The sequence below is a fragment of the Rhea pennata genome, chromosome Z (assembly GCF_028389875.1).
Source record: "Rhea pennata isolate bPtePen1 chromosome Z, bPtePen1.pri, whole genome shotgun sequence".
In the NCBI taxonomy this organism is placed as follows: Eukaryota; Metazoa; Chordata; class Aves; order Rheiformes; family Rheidae; genus Rhea; species Rhea pennata.
In genome coordinates this window covers 72147217-72167774 of record NC_084702.1, presented here as the reverse complement: position 1 = coordinate 72167774, position 20558 = coordinate 72147217, and the positions used below count along the sequence as shown (strand labels likewise).

At 43.6% G+C, this 20558-nt stretch overlaps 2 protein-coding genes across 2 annotated transcripts in view; one reads left to right on the top strand and one right to left on the bottom strand.

Moving 5' to 3' along the window:
• Positions 1-16375, bottom strand: part of FAM219A (family with sequence similarity 219 member A) — a 97322-nt gene extending 80947 nt beyond the window's left edge. Inside the window, exon 1 of the mRNA XM_062599037.1 lies at positions 16170-16375. Coding sequence (XP_062455021.1) covers positions 16170-16229 — 60 coding nt within the window. The 5' untranslated portion in view covers positions 16230-16375. The remainder of the gene's footprint in view (positions 1-16169) is intronic.
• A 261-nt stretch (positions 16376-16636) lies between these two features.
• Positions 16637-20558, top strand: part of DNAI1 (dynein axonemal intermediate chain 1) — a 138116-nt gene continuing 134194 nt past the window's right edge. The window contains exon 1 of the mRNA XM_062600032.1: positions 16637-16776. Coding sequence (XP_062456016.1) covers positions 16747-16776 — 30 coding nt within the window. The 5' untranslated portion in view covers positions 16637-16746. The remainder of the gene's footprint in view (positions 16777-20558) is intronic.

The following is a 20558-nucleotide window of genomic DNA, read 5'->3' as shown; positions in this document are numbered from 1 at the left end:
CTGTTCAAAATCTTCCCTCCTGACTCACTCTTAGCACCAGGTTAGAAGTGCTAAGAGTGAGTCAGGAGGGAAGATTTTGAATAACCTAGTTAAAAGTGGCTTGAATATGGTATTAAGTGAAGGACATACAACCAAAAGGCAATACAACCCATGCATGACCATCACCTTGCATAGGTTGCAGGCACATCTCTTCCATGTAGCAAAATAATAATAATAAAAATAAATGCACGGGGGGGGGGGGGGGGGGGAAGGGGATGACTACCTCTGGAGTTACTGCAGTGCAGCAGAAAGACAATTCTGCTTGCTTTAAGCAAGTTGCCTGAAATGTATTTTACCACACAGTCAGAAAAGCACGTTGCCTGAAATGTATTTTACCACACAGTCAGAAAAGCATGAAGCTCACTGCAGGCTAATTTCCCTGCTTCTGGGACAGACCTCGCAGGCCTACTGGGCTCCGTGCTGGCGTGCCTAGATGAGAATGCTTTGTTTAAAGTTAATTCACGTGTCCGAATATTATGTTGCTTCTTAATGCAACATACGCCCATGATGCCCACTCGGATGTTCTCGGGAGGGGAGAGCAACACCAGAGACCCATCCATTTGCCTGGTTAGAACAGTCATCACTGTAGCGAAGGCAAAGACAGGCTATATAATATCCTATCCCACACTGGACATCAGTAGGTGCCTTTCACGGAAGAGGCTTAAGAAACTCATTAGAAGATGATAATTTGCTCACAATAGAAGAGAGACAGTTACATCCCATGTCAATTAGTCAAGTTACTGAGGTGTAAGAGATAGGAACTGTTACAGAAATATTTTCATTTCTGATACAGGCAGTTTCATATGCTTCCAGCCTACACACAGACAAAACTGTTCCCCAATTGCAGGTCCTCTATTAAGCCAGCTTGTGACACCGTGTCTGCAGGAGCACAAAGAGTGGTGGTTGTTCAGAGAGAACAGGGGATATGGGCATCACACCGACATCCAGGGAGACTGCCCCTAACCCAAGATGGCTGCTGGCTACCATCTGATTTCAGTGAGAACTACTAGAGGATATAAAGACAAATCAAAGTTGCAAGACCACATCTGTGAAACACAAGCATCTCCCACTTTGGAGCCATAAGGTTCCTGACACTGTTTATTTAAATTACATTGCCAGGATAGGATTATTTTGTTGCTATTGTTTTCGTTGGAGAACTCCTACTGCCTCCAGGAGATAAGAGTTGCCGACCTCCAGATGAAAGCTGACATGAGCAATATATTCATTTAGTCTTCTTTGATCCTCACCTGCCTTATTGGCTTCCCAGTCAGCTATTACCTTAAATGAAGGGCCAACCAGAACCTCAAAGGCATTGCTAAAGTGTAAACTTAAAAGTCAGCTTTTAAAATAAAGATACAGTTTGAACATCATCACATAGTTCTTAGTTCTACTCTGTTTGCCCTTTACCACCCAGGAAGCAAAGGAAAGCAAGACTTAAATAGAAAACCTATTCCAGAGTGGAAATGCATTAAAAATACAATTAATTGAGAACAGAAAACTAAATCCCTGATCTTGTTAGCATGGTTTCTGTGTACTTGCAGGGCTGTCAAAGCACTGTTCATCTACGGAAAGAAACTTTGTTTCTAACAGAAACACAGTGAAAACATTAAATACAAATCTAATGTTCAGTATGTTCACAATACATTGGTTGCCTATAGTAACATAAGGGCACTATCAGCAGACTCTGCCTAATTGACACTGCAATTTTAATCAATATTAACTGAGTGCATATCTAATCAAAGGCTTTTGTTGACACAGAGCTGACATTTTAGTACAACTATCTGGTTCAAGAGCTATTTTTCTAACACCTAGACCTGGTTATTTAGACAATAATACTTAAAGATACAGCACCATCAAGTTATCTTGTTCTTCATTAACATTGCTTGTAGAAAAATTAAACTTTAAAAGAGTGATCTTTTGCTCTACAGAAAGGACTTTACATTTGGGTTATCTACCATGGGCCACCTCTTCCCTGGAAAATGCAAGTCACTACCTAGTTTCTTAGAGTTCCTTTGAGAGGCAGGAGGAACCACAGAATCCCACCCAAGAGGGCTACAGAAGGGCTTCTGCAGAAGTCTCAACAAGATCACAGTTTCCACAGCAGGAAGCACATCAACTGTTAGCAAGCCCCCTCCAATGGCCACTGTCTAGAAACAGACTGGCACAATACTTTATCTTGCAACTTTACAGTGTCTTTCCCCCAGAGAGCTCGCCAAATTTGACCAGGGCCCTTTGGTGGCATTGCTGTTTTCAATATGCAACAAGATCATGTTTTATTTACACATGGATACTGCCTACTAATGACATGCAATTATCTCTGAAACTAGAGCTGTAACAAGGTAAGACAAGACCAATACAGATTAATTTTAATTGCACAACAGCTTTTTCACTATTGTAGAAACCTGGGAAAAAAAGCAGCACTCAATTTCAAAATAAAGTCTGATGTTGTTCGATCCTTTCTGTAGAGCTCTTGGGGAGCAGACCTAAGCTGCCATCTCTAACAAGAAAAGAGGGTATTGAGAATTGTGGCATTTAACTAGCACTCCCAGACTGCAAAGCTACAATACTCCCATTTTCAAAAGAAGTCTATAGTTGCCACTATTAGGCAACCATGCATGGCAATACTATTTCCCTACTTTCCCATACCCTCCCCACCTGAAGTCTCACACGTATTACTCCTCACTCATCTGGGATGCCATCTCCCAGCTCGAATCTCCCTTTGTGCTCACACCATCCTATATCCCAGGAAAAATGGCCACTTACATGTTTGCAGGCTCTTCCTTTGCTCTTTTTAAGGGAGATTTCTAACAGCTATCCTAATCCTGAGGTATCAGTCACCCAGACAGTCTCCCCTGTTGCTCAATTTCTTACGTCCTTTACAGTGCACAGTCTGCTGACGCAAGACAGGGCAGATACCCATCTGAGCAACAAATAAAATGCTTCCCAGCCACTGACTCTGAGGTATGACCTCTTCAAGGATGCAGCCCTTTACACACCTGAAGGGGAGCACAGCTATTGAAGAGACTTATATGGATCTTCTGAATGCTGGGGGATACAGACCCTCTATCAAATCCTCCAGCTTTGTCCATGTAAAAACCACACTCCCTTTCAGCAAAGTCTGAGGGCTGCCCAGTGCCTGCAGAGTAAGTAAAGCAGCATAAAATGTGTCCACCAAGGTGGAGGCACATCCAGGCACACATGGATGTGCCATGGGTATCCATGCGTACCAGCTCCCTACGGGGTTATTCTTATTCTCTGTAGCCTCATATTAAAGCTCATCATTTCACACTGGGTGCTGAGGACTCAGCGATTAACCCTTCCATGCCAAAAGGCATCTTTTCTTTCTGATTAGAGCTTCATAACACATTCATTGCTTGGCACTCCTCACTGCTCCAAATTGAGTTTTTGCCCTTTCCTGGTACAAAACCAGGCAAGCTTCAGAGCTCCAACCAAGTCAGAACGCATTAATTAGAATTATTAGCGGAAACATTCACTGGACATAGGTAGTAGGTTTCCAGGTGTTCTGCTAAATTGAAAGAAGGCCAGATTTGCAGAATGGCACACCATGCTTCAGCAAGCAGCAAAATAAATTTTAATAAACCCTAGTGGTTTATTAGTCTTTTCTCCTTCTTATTGCAGAAGGACCAAGGCACCTGTAAATATCTTCCAGTCAGATAGGAGGACACATTCAGATAGAACTGCTAAATAATGTGATAAAATACAGCAAAAACAATTCTTTAAGATTTCACATTTCCAGTTATAAAAGTAAGTGGCTTTTAAATAACTTCAGAAGTTGTAAGGACATCCCTCTAGTCCCTTTATCCCTTTAAAAAAAGTGTATGTAAGTAAATGGTAGGTATCGTTACTATTAGCAGATGTAAAGGATGATATTTCCACATGTGCAATACTATTTTGAAGTTTGAGAGGATTCTGATAGCAGAATGACAGGCTGGCTGTATTACCTGCAAGGCTGAAGTTGTTTAACAGCATCAGCAGTCAACCGAGTTAGCAGTCCCATGTACTAGCAATGGCCAAGGAAAAGCACTTCTGTCGTTGCCTAATGAAAAGGATGAACTGGTTTCAGCCTTGAAAAGTTAAAGGATTTGCCATGTTTATCAATTAAGATCACAGCCTGAAGTACAGAATCAGACTATTACGATCAACCCTCAACCTTGCTAAACCCAGGGAACAAGTTCCTGATAGCAAGAGGATAAAAACCCAGCAAGGGTCTAATACACTTCAGAAGGTCAAGCTTGGAGTGGTATTTAACAGGCCTGCCTCAGCCATACCTCCTAGCTTCTCTCCATGTCAGCATGAAAACCTTACCACCATTGCAACCAACTGCTAGTAATTCCCTGTGATGTTAATGAGTTCTGAATTTATGCAAAGTCTCCTGGCGAGTTCTTTTGCAGTATCTACCAACTTCCATACCAACAGGAAATGCCTGTGGTAAAAGCATCTAGCTTTCTCCCAGTTATTCATTAAAAAAGCAAGCCAGACTTCAATGGTCATTTGAAAAAATCTCTCAAAATCTGAAATCAACTAGCTTGGAAATAAGTAGTAAACAGAGGAACATATTAGGACTTGTTTTTAAGCTCCTATGCATCTTAAAAAAAAAAGCAGAGTTCAAAAGAGAGCTTGTGTCTTGGCAATGCACACACATATTTCTTCCATTTCATACCCAGATGGATCAACAACTATTTATTTTTTTTTTAATCAAACTGGACAAGGTCTACAGCCACAAACACAGCAACAAGCACTGCAAACTTCACGCCTCAAAGTCAACACACAGCCACCTGCAGATTTCACGTGTGCTATCATTGAATCTGGTGGGAAAAAAAATTTGCTGATTCAGTCTTCACCTAAAGTCCAGAAGAATAATCTCTGAATTCAAGGAAATAACTTATCTTTAAGAATTTAATGTTGCAAATACAGCAACTCGAAGCATTAATAAAAGCTCATATCTGGCATTTTCCACTGCAGTAGAAGAAACTATTCTCTGCAGAAAGCATGGAACCTAAATTATTAAATTATATGTAGCTATATAACCCAAATAAAGCATTCTCCCATACCTAGATAATCTCATTATAATAATTCTTACATGCACAGCACGGATCTTTTCAGTTATTTTCATAATCATTTTGCCCTGATTTCTGGAAGAATTACAAGAAATTCTTTTCAGAAAAGCACTTTAGTAGGATGCTGTCTACAGTATAGCCACTGAAGGGTTTGGTTCTGCTGGGAGGGATGAAGACAAGTAATATGACTTTCTACTCCATTAGAGCAGCAAAGGAATAGCTAGAGCTGTGCCGAATTCTAGACTATAGCACAGGGCTTTGCATTTACATCCCAAAGTGGCTATTCATATCAGTTAAACTGCAGCATAGATGCCTCGTAACATATTTTCTTGGCGTGCTGGACTTCCTGCAACTCCTTTACCACATTCCTTTCCCTTAATCCTAAAGTAGTGATCAAAACTGGAACCAAAATTCAACTTCTGACTTGCACAGCTTTACAGACATTGAATCACAGTAGCTAACGGTTTTTCCTAGGCTTATTAAAAGCTTTGGGTTGTTGGCAGTTACACGCTCCAGTGGGCCAGCTGACCTCCATCTTTGAAGCTTGGGAACATGCTGTTCCTACAACTGTTCTCTGGACTGTTATTCAGAATATATATTTCTATATGTGAGGAAGATTATGCAGAGATCCAGATAGACCCAGAGACCTCAAAAAAAAAAAAAAAAAAAAGAGAGAGAGAAGAGGGATGGTTAAGTCTGCCCCTGAACTAGATCATAATTGTTTGGCAGGATTGTTTGCAGATTAGGAAATATTTTTAAGTGTTTTACTTGCTTTTTCCATATCACACAGATCCTGCACAATACACATCACATTCACTACACGCATGATCAACTGAAAGCCTCTTCATTTTCAGTATCAATCCACATTTAAATCACAAAATCTCAGAACTTGTTCCAGATCAGTTCACCTGCCATCAGCCCCATAGCTTGTCTCAAAGGAGATTATGCTTAGTTGTCTTTTCCTCCATGTGCATGCCAAAGCCACCTGTTACAAGAACTGAAGTTAGGTACTGCGCATTTCCTTCTGCTTTCAAAAAGAATCCAGATATGAAATCTTTACAGCTCAATGCTACAACTAAAAAGACACTATTGCATTTTGATCATCCAGGGTATACTTGTACTAAGTCTCTTTTGCCCCGGAACAAAGCAGTCCTACGCTCAAAACCAAGAATGTTTTTTGTTTGTTCCATCAGTGTGATCAGTATTGGAGATCCCTTTCAATACCCCAACTGACAGCTGTGCCTGCAAAAGCCTTATGTCTATGCAGTGCTCAACTGGAGGGGCAGTTCCAACGTCAGAGACAGAATATATTTTCCGTTTGCCTCACACGCACGTGGATGAGAAGAAAATAATGCTTTCACACAAAAGAGCATATTGTTTTCAGAAGTGTCAGTCACAGGATCCTGCCAGACAAAAGCTTTACAATGCAATCTCTGGTCAGAAACATTGCTATTTGGTTTTTAATTTCAATTAACAATATGCACCCTGTGCAGTGCAGACAGCTCTTCCTCCTCCTGCCTCAGGAGGAAAATCCACTGAAGCAATGAACATTCTAGTACTGCAGACTTCAAAAACCACTTTGAAATTTGGCCTTTAACTCATCTCAAGCTACTTGCCACAATTGACCACAAAACTAGTTTCAGATCAAAAGTTAACCCCTACAATTAAATGACTGCCATCAAGGAGATACAATTAATTTGTCCTTTACTTGCACTAACCACTGCAGACGAAAAGCCTGTGTATACAGGCAGACCATTTGCAACATTTAGATGTTTCTAACTAAGACCATGAACACAAGGACTTGACTTTTGGACTGCTCTACTCACATGAAATTCAAACATTTTCTGAACAACATGAATGTCAGCACTATGACTGTGCATTTTGTTCGACAGTCTCTTAATATCAAGAACACTTCAAACATCAAACTAGAATCACCGAACTCTCATATGTACTTCAGTAACTTTTCTTTAGATACTCTGACCTCAAAGAGCATACGACATCACTTCAGAACAAGGCAGTAATAATCATTTCACAGGAAGCATCAGGAATTCAGCTAGCAATTCAACGGGACTGTAAGGCTGAACAAAAAAGGATTCAAATCCAATTTCTATTAGGGACTGAGATGTAAGAAGACCTACATGCTCTGACATGCTCCAAGAAGCTTCACTCCTAGGACTATCTCGGCTCAAAACATGGTGAGTCCCATCTGCTTCCCCCTATCCTGTCAGAAGTCTGTGGTCAGACTGGTACATCAGTCAGAGAATCAAATCAACAGTGTACTGTCTGGGGACACGATTTAAGTAATACTAGCAAGAGAGCTTGGACAAACATAAATGAATCTCTTCAGGTTTGACAAGTACGGCTCTAGCCAGCAAATCCTTTCAAATACTGCAATGCACTGCCAGCAGGCTCTTCTGGGAGGACTGGACTGCTTTCACACTTTAAGGGAGGGGAAGAATGGAAGCAGCAGTACCTTAAATCTGAATATGACCACAGAAATCAGGCAGGCACAGGAAAATGAAAAACCTCAAGTTATAGTAGGCAACTGTGCGAAGGGCCAAAATGAAGAACTCATGATTACACAAAAATGTATTGCATTTAAGAAAGCTAAAGACACTTGAATGTGACCAACAAGAAGAGAGATCTGTTTAGAGGCAAGAATCAGGAGAGGCCACCACCAAAGCAGGCTATCTCATGCCAGCTCAAAGGCTCTCCCAGTACTTAAAGCAAACTCAGCAAACAAACATGAAGCCACTCCAAAATATACATGGAGTTTAGGAGGTGGGAGGGAATACAGTAATTGCCATGGGAGGTACTTTTGCTGTCTTGAGTTGTATCTCCCCTTCCTTTCCCCCCACCCCCAGGGTTGCATACAAGAAAAGCCCTGAAACAAGTCATAAGTTAACTAACCAGTATGAATGTGTGCTAAATCACTAACCTACATCCCTACATAATTATTAAAATGCACAAGACAAACCATCATCTTTAAAACACCAGCACTGTGCTTGGGTTCTTACAAAAAGAGATTACGTACAGAATTTATTAGATTGAACTCTACATGTAAAGTCAAAAAGATTAGTTGCTCATATTAACGAATTTTAGTTCGGAAAGGACACTGAAAAGCTACTGAAAAAAAAAAAGCAGTGACAGGTAAGTATGAGACAAGAAACTGTACTATATCCAGGGATAAAGGTTTCGTGTTTGATGGTCTTGGACCCAGAAGGAAACACAAGTTTGATAGACGAGACCTCACAGTCCATTTTGAAATCAAGCTGTCTGGAAAGCTCTAGGGAAAAATCCTCAAACAGTTAATAAGAAAGGGCAATCCTACCTACTTCAGCACAGCACACACGAATCTAAGAGACATGGTCCAGTAGATAAAGTGCTAGGTTACAGGAGTTTTCACATCAGTTACTCAGTGGTTAGTTATCTGATAGTCTGATCTATATTGCAGTTTTGTTCACATAGCTCATCCACTAACTCCAGACAGACAACTTAACAACTGCTGTAATAAAGATGCAGTTACACAGTAGATCTTCAGGGAATCTTTTGAAAAATATTCTAGCAAAAACAACTTGTTTGTCAGCAGAAGCTGCATCTTCACAAGACAGCTTGCTAGTACAGCTGGAATAGCTTTTTAAGACATGACAAATAACGCCCTCATTTTTTTTTCCTTCTGTATACGAAATAAGATCTTGCATAGTAGAATAAAGAAATTTCATTTCAATAACTTCTCTTAAGAGGGCCAATTTTCTTCTCTACATGTCAACTGTCTGCTACAATCACCCCTACTACTGGAAACCATGAGTTTTTCTTGATCCATAACCAAAATGACTTAGCAACACACTTAGTAGAAGTAGTTTAGATATAGCCAGTATATTCTGCATATATTTAAGAGACCATTCCTTCCCAAAGTAGTGAGAAAACCCAATACCCTGCAAATTGAAGGTGAATATGTCTAAAAGCTGAGCAGAGACCCTCCCACGTAACTGCTACTAAAAAAAAAAAAAAAAAAAATGAAGAAAATTTCCATCTACAGTTTTATTCACTCCAACTCAGTACCCTCAGGGTCAAAGCAGAGAAGCAAATGCTTGCTATTTATTGCATGATCAAAAGTGGACACTGATCCATTGAACAAGATTAGATTTTTAAAGCTCAGAAAGAAGAATAATGGTCAAGATGACTACACAGGGTTAGAGCTGGAATTGACAGATTTACTAGTTGGAAGTCGTTTCATCACCAAGATGTCAATTTTATAGCGACAGACAGAATCGCGCAGGGACCTTACATTCAAAATGGTATAAGACTTCACAGAAGATGCACGGTGTGTGCAAGTGTAGGGGAAAAAAAGACATTTCTAGAAACTGTCTGTAGAAAGTGACAGATCTGTGTAGAAGCAGAAAGACAATTACTCTAGTCAAGGTCTTAAAATGTCTAGAAAAAAATAAAACGAGTACATCATCCTGACTAATTCCCACTTCTGTCTTTAGCCAGCCATCCCAACTTCTGAATCTCATAACCAACAGATAAAACCAGTGACAGGGTCCTCTTCTCTGCTATTGGGCTCAAACTCCAATTCCAGGGCAAGGAAGATGCAATTCCCAAGAGGTCACATATGCTGTATAGCCCTATGGGTAAGCTGAAGCCATTCTTTGAAAGCTTGCAGAATTAGAGGCACACATTATTTCCCCCCTTGCCCCAGCCTTTTGCTCATCTTGTTTGGTTCCTTAGGGATCTCCCACTACCTATAGCCTACACAGCTATTTTCATACAAGAAGTCAGTGTTTGAGAAGATACTAATATTAGGCTACAAATAATGGAAAAATCCAAGGAGTTCATAACTCCTAAAAGAAGATCATTCAGGTTTAATTCTTTAGAAGTTCACAGTGACCCTCTTAAAGTACTTTTTTACTTGAGATTTCAAAACAAAACTGGCAGAACTACGAGTAAGGCTTTGTGCAAGAAGAGTGGGGGAAAAAAAAAAAGAAGTTGCATGCCTGCTGAGACAGTGCCAGCCAGACTGTGCGCCTGTGTCCTGACAGGTCATCCTTTAACAGTAGCCATATCCTGCCCCATAGCTGTTTGAGAGCCCATGCCAAAATAACTGCTTGAGTTTTTCCACGCTTTGTTGAGAAATGAAGGCTCAAGGGGTGTGGGGGTGGGAGCGCCAGTCCCGCCACGCCAAAGCCCTATTACAGAGGAAGACAGTAGGAATGGAGGGGAGAAAGAATCGAGCATCCAGGGAGGTCGTTTTTAGGCTATTGCTATAAAAGACACCGTTGTACTTCAAAACAGGTTGTATAACTAAAAGCAGCTTCTATTTCAGGACTCATAGTATTGGGACATCATAATTCTGATATACTGTAGGCGTTTATACAACATAGCTATGCAACCCTAGGGCTACGTTACAATGAATATACATAAGGATGACATTTTCATTTTAGCTTTTTCCTTCTACAAAAACAGGTTTCTTGTGTATTTTCACTAGAGACCTCATGTTACATTAACATACTATTTCTAAGTCCTAGAGGTATAACCTCTCCTTGCTTATTAGTTACTCTTGCTTTTCTATTTTCAGGTTTTCCCCTGTTTTAGGGATGCACCAGACAAATCTTAATGCACAGCACTTCTCTGATATGAGCAATAGTCAATATTTTCCTAAAAATAGAGAACGCAGATAAACTGCGCTGAGCACTTCATACTGACTGCTAGAATTACAATTCATTTTTGAAGATATAGCCAACATATTTCCATTTATGTTTGTTTCCAGTTTTTAGTTGCTAATTTTTGAAAAAGTCTGTATAGAAATGCATCTTCTCTATCTTCAGTATTTCTGGAAGTTTTACACCTCCCAGACCGGTGTAAATTTGGCATCTTAGCTTGAAAAGCAAACAGCTTCATTGCAGGATGTGGCTAAACAAAATCCTTAGGTCTGCCTTAGTCATCACAACTAGAACTACCAGCCTGAGGTACCACAGCCTTGCAAACACTTGCTAGGAACCAGTTTTGCAATAATGCTTCAGAACTAGATATAGGAATTATTTGCCCAATTTATCTGAAAAGGACTCATTTTTCATGTGGATGGAGAAGTGGGAAACTGAAGAACTATGTTCCAGCTGCCAGTTTCAAAAAATAAGGTAAAGTCTCAGGAGCTGGTGGAGAAGCTTCTCTGAAGCTGCCGCACTTCGAAAGATGCTTTTTCTTACAAAAGGCAGCCCTGGTGTGAGTGTGCAAGAGCACTTTTACTCTAGCTGCATTTTTGTGCTAAGAACAGAAACTGCCTGGGTCAGCGCACCAGAGTGATGTATGATCCAGCACTTCCATCTGACAGTTTGCTGTCATATACCAACCAGTGCTTGGTGAGTGCTAGAGACAGAGATTCAAGAGGGCTTCAAGTACTAGTGGAATCCATACTTGCATCATGCTCAGTACATTTTGTTTTAAACCAAGATACTCAAGGATTTTGCAGAAGTCCAGCTGGCAAACACCACCAACGCAGGCTTATAAGTCATTGAGGAGAACAGGTAGTGAGGCTCCAGTGCTGAAGAGCGTCCATATCGTAGTACAGACTTCTTACTGCTATTTCACAGAATATTTCAATCATCTTTCTCTGCAGCATCCTCACTGTGCAAACATCCCTCTGTCTCTCCCTACCTCTAATATCTACCCCTGTAACAGGAATTACATATTAGTCAAACTTCCTGACTAAGAAGACTTAAGGAAAAACAAACCAGCACAGCAACACACTGGGAAGACTCATCTAGTTGTAAGAGTAGACCTCAAATACCAAAAACAGCCACATGGATAGTTACCTACAAAGTATAACTGTCCCAGAATCGCTGGCTCTCAGGCCTCACCATACCATGCATCCCAGCAACGCAGGGCAACAGCCTTCTCTGAAACTAACCCACTTCCTAGGAGCCAATGCGAGACGGCCTTTCTGCGAGTAGGCAAAGATTACGACCAGATGAATTAGAGATCAGGTTGAAACAAAGAGGAACAGTTTCCTCAGTTGAGTTTGCATTATATGGATAGGGAAGATATAGTAAGAGTTAGAGCAAATAAGACTCCCAGTAAAATTAATTTGTGAATTTGAGAAGGCAGCCATTTCTGAAAGGAAAGACAAGAGCCACAAATATCCAAGATAGGAAACAGTGATCAGAAGTGTCCCATTCTTAGGGAACATGTTCACGTGAATGTGACCAAGTGCAGGTTACTAGTTATTCTTTCCTTCCACAATGTATATGCACAGAACTTTGCCAAAATATCAAAACACACCGAGTAACATCTCGCAGAGGCATGGAACACTGGGCCCCATCCTGCAACCTGCCCACGTTTAACCAGGGTTTTTATGCCACCCTCTTCATTTCTTTACAGCAACTCACTCCCATTGAGCTCTGCACCAAGCCTTTCCTCAGGTTTGCATTAGTATTCAACAGTTCTCTTCTTTTAATACATGTTTGCAGAGGAGGTCAGGCAGAGTTAAGAGAGCTGACTCCCGCTATGCTTATCCAAACAGGCTGGAGGGAGTGACACCCCACTCTGCATCACTGTCTGAACCACAGGGGATCCTACATAAAAAGGGCCAGCCAATGTACAGCCTGCAGACCAAGAGCTCCTTGGTTCTGCAGCACAACCCCTACCTAATCTTGTCATTAGCAGAGTGCAACTTGTAGCAACTAGAGATCCTGGTAAGCTTTCTCAGAGCAAACAGTGCTCCAAATGACTTCAGTTTACATCAGTTAGGTGCTGCCCTCAGTCTTGCAACAAGATGCCAACACAGCCCTTGACTGGGCAAGTTTTAATCATACACCTACAAACAAAGAACAAGACTAGCAAAGAGAGAAGGTTCCCCATGTCACCCTCCAGACACACCTAGGCTTTGAAGGAGTTACTTTTGCAAAAGGCCATGAATGTGTCAGGCTCTCTGTTCCTGCCTGTTCCTAACAAGACTAGTTATTGTCAGTATATAGTCTCAGTAGGCAGTAGACATTAGTGTACTATCACCCCTGACAGACAGGTGATCAATAGTGCCAGTATCAGTGGTTCAGAAGCTCAGCGGCTTGCAAAGGCTTCAGACTACTTTGTAAGAATGGCTTTCCTTAAGCATCTTACAGCTCTACCTATGTCAAATTTGAACAATACCAGATCAGCAGGCCAGACTGTCAGGCAGTTCCTAGGCATATCTCTGACAGTTATCCTGGAATTCAGCACACAAACATCAAAAAGTCAAGATGACACGTTATCTGTGCAGATGAACAGGACATTCAGAAGTGTGCATGATGGTCAAGAATGCAACTGGATTTTTTAGGATTTTGAGATGAGTTTGGAGATAAGCAACACTTCAGGATCCTTGTGCCACTGCCAGGTACTGGCCAGCATCAGAGTGGACAATGCTCTCCTAGCACGCCATCCAACCTAAACAGGATGGGAACACATTTCATACAGGGTATGCACTTCAGACCAAGCAAGGAACTCTTCATTCTCTAGTGGGTTTCAGCAGAGGATTATGTTTCAAAACTTTTTTTAATAGCTTCAGCAGCAGTTTACAGTGCCTTGCACTTGGGAAAATCTCTACCTCAGTCCTTCACATAGGAGAAGCTATGTAAAGGACTCCTTTGGTCTTCAGCATTGAATGACCCATCTCTGAGCCTAGGTGGCACAAAATCCTTTTTATACTAGGAAGAGAAAACAAGTCCTGAGAGGTAAGGTTATTGTGTACATTAAAATATAGGAGGAAGAAAGGAAGGGAGGGAGGAAGATAACTAATAAAACAAAGCAGCAGTATCAGGCAGAGTTGAGTTATCTAAGCAAATACTATGCTAAAACCCCCAGCCAGCTGCTGAGCTGCATAAATTCCTGCAAGCATCCAGGCCATACTTGCTCTAACCTACTTGCAAGGTACAGACCAGGAGCTGCAAAGCATACGTACCAAGCTAGACAACTTCAAGGCACTAGAAGCGCTGTACCAGATTTGTTCTGTCCCACATCTGAGACCAGCATTTCAAAGCATGTGAAAGAATTCCACTCATCTACTCACTGCAACAGTCCTTCACATATGCAAGGTCTCATTATGACCTCCATTATTTAAAAATCAACTTAAGTCCTGAAGCAGAGGAGGGGAGAATAAAATTCCTCTTTGAAGTTGTGTTTGAGTTTTTTTTTTTTATGCCAATATGAAATCCCTTTGTGAAAATTTCTTAGTTCTTGAGCTGTTGAAGGAGGAAAGGAAGCAGGCTACTTTCTAAACTTGCTACCACTGCTGCATGATGTACCTGAGACAGCAAGGCTGCATAGAACAGCTTCCTCAGGCTCTGTTCAGCCCATGTGCACACAAACATGCATGTAACACGTCACTTCCACTCTACTATTACAACAGTTTTTGTTGGGAACCAGAAATCCCCACTCTTCTGGCAAATACATAAGTGCATTTTTATTTGTCTGACAATAGCTTTTTCACACCTGCTAATACCCACTGACCTTAACAACACGAATAGAGGGCTGGCCTTGACACATCCACTGCCTCTCCTTGGCAAACCCATACACACACACACAAAAAGATGTTGGATTGTCACATGCCCTGTTTTGTGTGGATTTTTTTTTCCTCCCTCAAACATAAAGGTTAGAAACTAAAGAACCAAACAATCCTAAAGATATATATATATATATATATATATTCTCCAAAACATGCAGAATTTGTCCACTCTTCCACCATAATAAAAGCATTTTTTTCATCACTGAAGAACAAATAGAATTTGTAAATCTTCACAGAAGAATCTATGTTCACAAGGCAGTTATTTTGTTCTCAACTTTTTATCAATGCTAGCAACAAGAAAAACATGGAAGAGGCACATCAATTCTAACAGTTTGATGCACTGGAAATCTCAGTAGTGGATATCTTGAGTGCTAACAGGAACCTGCCAATACCCTGCTCTCACCTGCTGTCAAGAGGATCTATAGAAGCATTTCATTAAGGCACTTTCCACCCCTTCAGACATTTCATATCACTATCTCACACAATTAGGCACTGAGATGAAGACTGCTTACCCTAGGTGCCAAAAGGGGATCAACATCCTGAGTGAGTCAGCCTGTTATCCAGCTTTCAATTTTAATACCAAGCTGAACAGTATTTCTGTATTTCAACAGGTCCCAAGTTACCCATAACAAAGTATCTCCAAAGCAGACAGCGAGGCAGGCAGGGAAAAGGGGCACAGGAGGGAATCTTTCCCAAACCAGAAACAACAACAACAAAAAAAGGGGGGGCGAATGCACTGAAGCATTCTGCGGCATGCAGCTGGGGCACAACACAAGCCTTCGTTATCAGAGCAAAGCGGCTACATGCTTTCGAGAAGAGAAGCCTCGGACTAGGCGGTGATGAGCTAGCGTCTCCCGTGGCCGCCAGCCAGCCGGCCTCCTTCCTAAGTGTCGCTGCAGGAGCTACCAAAGCCCAGGACCGCTCCGCTCGCCCACGCGAGCGGCCACGAAGCCCCGGCAGCCTGTACGCCTCCTTCCCTGGAAGGACCCGCAGGCTCCCACGCAGCAGCGTAACCACGATTTCAACCTCTTCAGAGCTCATTAATTGGGCATAACTGCGCCTACGAAGCGAAAAACATCCTTTATCTCCTGCCACAGGGTGAAAAAAACTTACGGATTTAAAAATTAATCAGTAGATTTTTTTAAATTCCCAGTTTTATGCGAGGGAGGCAGCAGCCTGGCAGAAGCGTCTCCCCGCGGACCGCCCGGCTCTCCGCGCCCCGGCCGCCCCGGGGCCCCCGCCGCCGGCCGCGCCGGGGACGAGAGGGCCCGGTGGCGGCTGCGAGCCCCGAGATGACACAGCAGCGGCGGCGGCCCCGGCCCCGGCCCCCGGCCCGGCCCTTCCCCGCCGGCGGCGGCAGCGCCCGCACCGCGCGCAGCCGTTACATAACGGCCGCAGCGCGCGGCCCCCGCCCGCCGCAGCGCGAGCGGCTCCGTCCCCGTCCTCCCCCCTCCGCGCGCGGCGAGGCGGCGGCGGCGGCTCCCGGCGGCGGCGGCGCGGCCCCGCCCGCCCCTCACCAGCGGCTGCATCTCGGCGCGCACGGCGGGCACCTGGAACCGGTCTATCTCCTCCATCATGGTGCCGGCGGGGCGGGGGCGCGGCGGGGGGCGGGAGGGGCGGCGGGCGCGGAAGCTCCTCAGCCGCCGAAGGACGCCGCCCGCCGCGGCTGCTGCTGCCTCATCGCCGCCGCTGCCGCCGGGAGCCGCCGGGGTGACTCAGCCGCGCCGCTTCCGGGTCCGGCCGCCGCCCCGCCCTCCTCTTACATATTCATGAGCGAGGCGGGGCTGCGGGGGTAACGGGGGCGGTGGCGCCGGAGCCCGCATGCGCAGTTCCCCGCGGGCCCCTCCGCGCCTTACCGCCGCGTGGGACGTACCATTCCCTCCGCGTGGGGGGACCGGGCAGACGGTCAGTGATGGGGGGGGAAGAGTGGGTAGTGCCCAAGCGCCGAGCCTCTCCTGCGGCCGGATTGGCCGCGCGCGGCTTCCGGCGCGTTGCCATGGTTGCCACCATCAACTTCCGGTGACCGGTGAGGCGCGGAGGCGGCGCGGGGCGCCGCGGGGCCGCTCGGCGGCGGGGGGCCGCGGCGCAGGCACCATGCCAGCGAAGGGCGATAGGCACCCGCAGGTAAGGGCTGCCCCGGGCGGGCGGCGCCGCGCTCCCGCGGGACAGCGCCGCGCTGACGTCACCGCCGGCGCCGTGACGTAGCCCCGGCATGGCGTCACCGCGGTGCCTCGTGCTGTGGGGCGGTCGCGGCTCGCGCGAGGAAGCGGCGTCGCCAGGCAACGCTTTGGCTCTGCCGCCCTCGGCCCCTGCCCCGCCGGTGCCGTGATGTCACGGGTGTGACGTAAGGCTTGTGATGACGTCACCGCTTCCAGGTAACACTGCGTCTGAAATGAGTAGGCTTTGTTTTACATGTTGTCTGAAAAACTTAATGCGCTGTGAAGGCATTCGCCTCTCTTAAAGCTCGTGAAAAATGATCAACTGTTTAAACCCCTCGGATTGATCGACTTTTCTCACAACTTTTAATAAAATTGTTACCTCTCGAGTTACTGAAGCTCGTGCTGTATCCCCTTTCCCATATCTGCTTTGCGCTTGTACAATCTGATTGCTCTTTCATGTAGTTTCGTCTACTAGAGTATTTTTGCAGTGGAGAAATTGTGTGTATTTCCAGTAGCTGGTTCTGGAGTCCGGGGGCTTTTGCTTCGTTGTCCCTGACTGAAAATATGGCTCACGTCGCAAGTGCTGTGAGCGCCTCGGTGCTGGACGGCTGTGCCTGTACACTCCTCACTTCGCAATCAGGGCCTGACATTTATTATTTACTGAGGCCTCATGGCCAGGTAAACCAATAAATAAAATAAAATAAAACCAATTGGTGAGTCAAGGTCTAGATTCCAATTATTGCCAAGAAAATCTTTTTTGAAAATAAAGGAGTAAGGTCCTATCATGTTTTTCCTCTCTGTCAGGGATCATAATGAGGCAGGAAACAAGCCTACTGCTAGTCTGTGAGCCTATTTTTTCTACTGAGCATTATTTCTGTGGACTATTTTCCTTGTCCTTTTCATTGCAAATTCTCAGCTATCATTATGCTCTTTTCACCTGTCCCTGTGCTGCTCATTCCTCTGTTCTGTTTCCTGAGTTTTTGCTTTGTTCTGCTCTGCTTCCTAGGTTTTTCATTGACTGCTCTCTTTGAAATTTTTCTTCCTGAGATGGTTCTCAAAGCCGACATGGTTACCTGACCATTATCAAGACCCTTTTATAACATCATTTGCAGTCCTTCCTTCACTTTCATGGTTGTATGTTCTTTAAGTGGTTTTGATCAACTCTTTTTTTTCCTTTCCCTCTAGGTGGTGGTTGTCTGCTCTTCTGTGCCCTTCTTGTCTCTGCCTTCTTCTCTGATATCAGCTTCTTGATTTGTTTTGCTCTTTATCTCTTCATCCTGGTGACTTCATCTCCAGTTCAGCCTCCGCCAACTGATGCCTTTTTACTTTTCTTTGAATGGAATCTCCCAGACTCTTATATCAAAATATGTCAAAAGCTGATTTGTTATCAGGCATAAAGGCATTGACTCTCAAGGTGAATCATTTGACTTGATCTGATTCTTAATGAGAAGTGTCTTTAGGCCATTCCTGGTCTATGTTTGTGCTCATTAAGAAGGAATGTGCTTCAGTGTTCAAAGTTTGTTAAAATAATTGAATATGCCTAGATCTTTGTGTGTGTGATGCAGCTTTGTATTTATGATGCAGCTTTGTAAATAATAAAACTTAATGTATACTCCGTACTTCAGTAACATCCTTCCTTTCAGATCTGAAATGCGTTACAAGCAATCGAGCCCAGCAGTGTCTTGGGCAGATGCAGAGTTATGGAAAGGCTTAAGCCAACATACTTAAATCTAACTGAAGTCAATGGAAGGATTAGATTCTCAACTCCTCTGAAAGTTAGATCTTGAGTATGACAAATGACACTCAGCACAGTATTCTTCAGAAACACTGACCTGTGTGACATGTACGAAGGCAGGACCAAAGTTGGTGCTGGCACAGGGCGCAGCACTGTGTTAACCCTGTGTCAGTTCTGTGCGCTGTCCTGGGTGGCAAGAGGAAGTGGCCAACAATTCTGAGATTTATAAAATCATTTTAATTATTTTAATTATGGTCATCATATGTGCTGTTGGAGGTGTTGAGCATGCTGAATCCAGAGTACCATTTCTTCGCTATGTAGCTCATGGAAAATTCTTGTCTGAGCATTGGTGTGCACCCTGTGCTGCTACGTATGTCTGGCTGAAGCCACCCAGGGAAAAGCAAGATTTGACAGTGATTTCTTAACTGACATTGCATACACTTCTTTGTCTGCATTTACAGCATGGCTGTGCATAGAACCAGGTTGGCTGGACTTACCACTTAGGATCAACCCTTGCTTTTAGCAACAGGTAACTTTCACAGTGTAGGCACAGCGTCTGAACATGGACAGCAAGGCATGTCTCGTTACACTTGACATGTGGGCTTGTGCCCACTGACACGTGAACAGTTTCTTTTTTGTTTAGCAAGTTGTCAAAGCAAAACAAAGAGATCCCTCCCCCATGCAGTAAACAATCAGTCACATTTTACATTTTTGCCAGCAAAAGCTTTAAGGTGCTTATTGGTTCTTAAACGTGCATTAAACCATTTATGTAATATAAAATAAACAGGTAGTTTAGTGCCTCTCAGAAAGCAGATTAAAAAGTGTGTTGGCAAATAGCTCTTAAATTGGCATTCCTGGAGTGCGTAAATGGATGTCTGCTGCAGGGCAGACTAGAAGTTGTTTTGCTTCCTTTGGTTTTGTATCCATTCCTTGCTTCTCAGCTCATTGTGTCAAGCAGTGGTTTACTATGGAGACTGCTAATATTCCAAACAAGAATAAAAAGCTAGCGGGAAATTATATTAAATGGTTTTATGGAAATGTCAAGTCTAGCTCTTAAAACTGACTCTCCCTCTTCCCCTCAGAATCCTACAAGCAGCTTTGTTCTTTTTTTTCAGATTACATGTTAACCTTTGTGCTGTGCTTTAGGGGAAGAAGGGATGATAACGTCTCTGCTCAGGAAGATAAAGTAAACTTAGCAGGAGTGTTCTTTGATTACTCAGCCTTGTAGTCTGATTGTCTTATGCTGGGAGCTTGTATGGGGAGCAAAGAGACTGTTGGAATGTCTCTTTAGTGATCTTAAAAAGTCAGGGTTTGTCATTGCCCTGTGATGAGTGTTTCATTAATATGTAATCGATTTTCAGCCCTTGGAAAATTTGCTTAATATGAACTGACAGTTCTCCTTTGAAACGTAATCAACCTGCCTCTGAATTATCTGGTATTTTAGGCTGGATCTGCAAACCCAGGCAGCTCAGCCCTCCTTATGTTTTAAGTACAGGGAGAAATTTCACCTTGCTCAAGGAGATATTGTATAGTGGGGTATCTGACTCCTCACCTTGTAGCGTGTATGCAGTGATGAGTCACAAGAGCTGGTCAGGAAGGGATAATCTTGTCAGCACAGGAGAAGGAAGCACTGCCCAGCAAATGCTACACTGAGGGATCTCATCCTGGCTGGCAGAGCAGCATGCGCAGTAGCATCATTGCATCTCCTACATGATTAGTCTGGGCAGGCCTTGGATCTGAACATGAAGGATGGGCACATTTTTTTCTGATGGATGTCTGCAGTCATGAATTGAGGATTTGAGCTGGTTCTCGAATGAATGCTTGCTCTTGGGAGTAAATTTCTGCTTCCTAGATAATTTACTTAACATCAGCATTGCTATTGACAGCTCAGAAGTTGTCTGTAACAGTGAGTAAATAGTTGAAAAGTAAGACTATACAAGATATCTCTTAAAAAACGAGTGGGCAGGATTGTTTCAGGATTTGGAAAAAGCTTCAGAGCTTTTGCTGTTTAT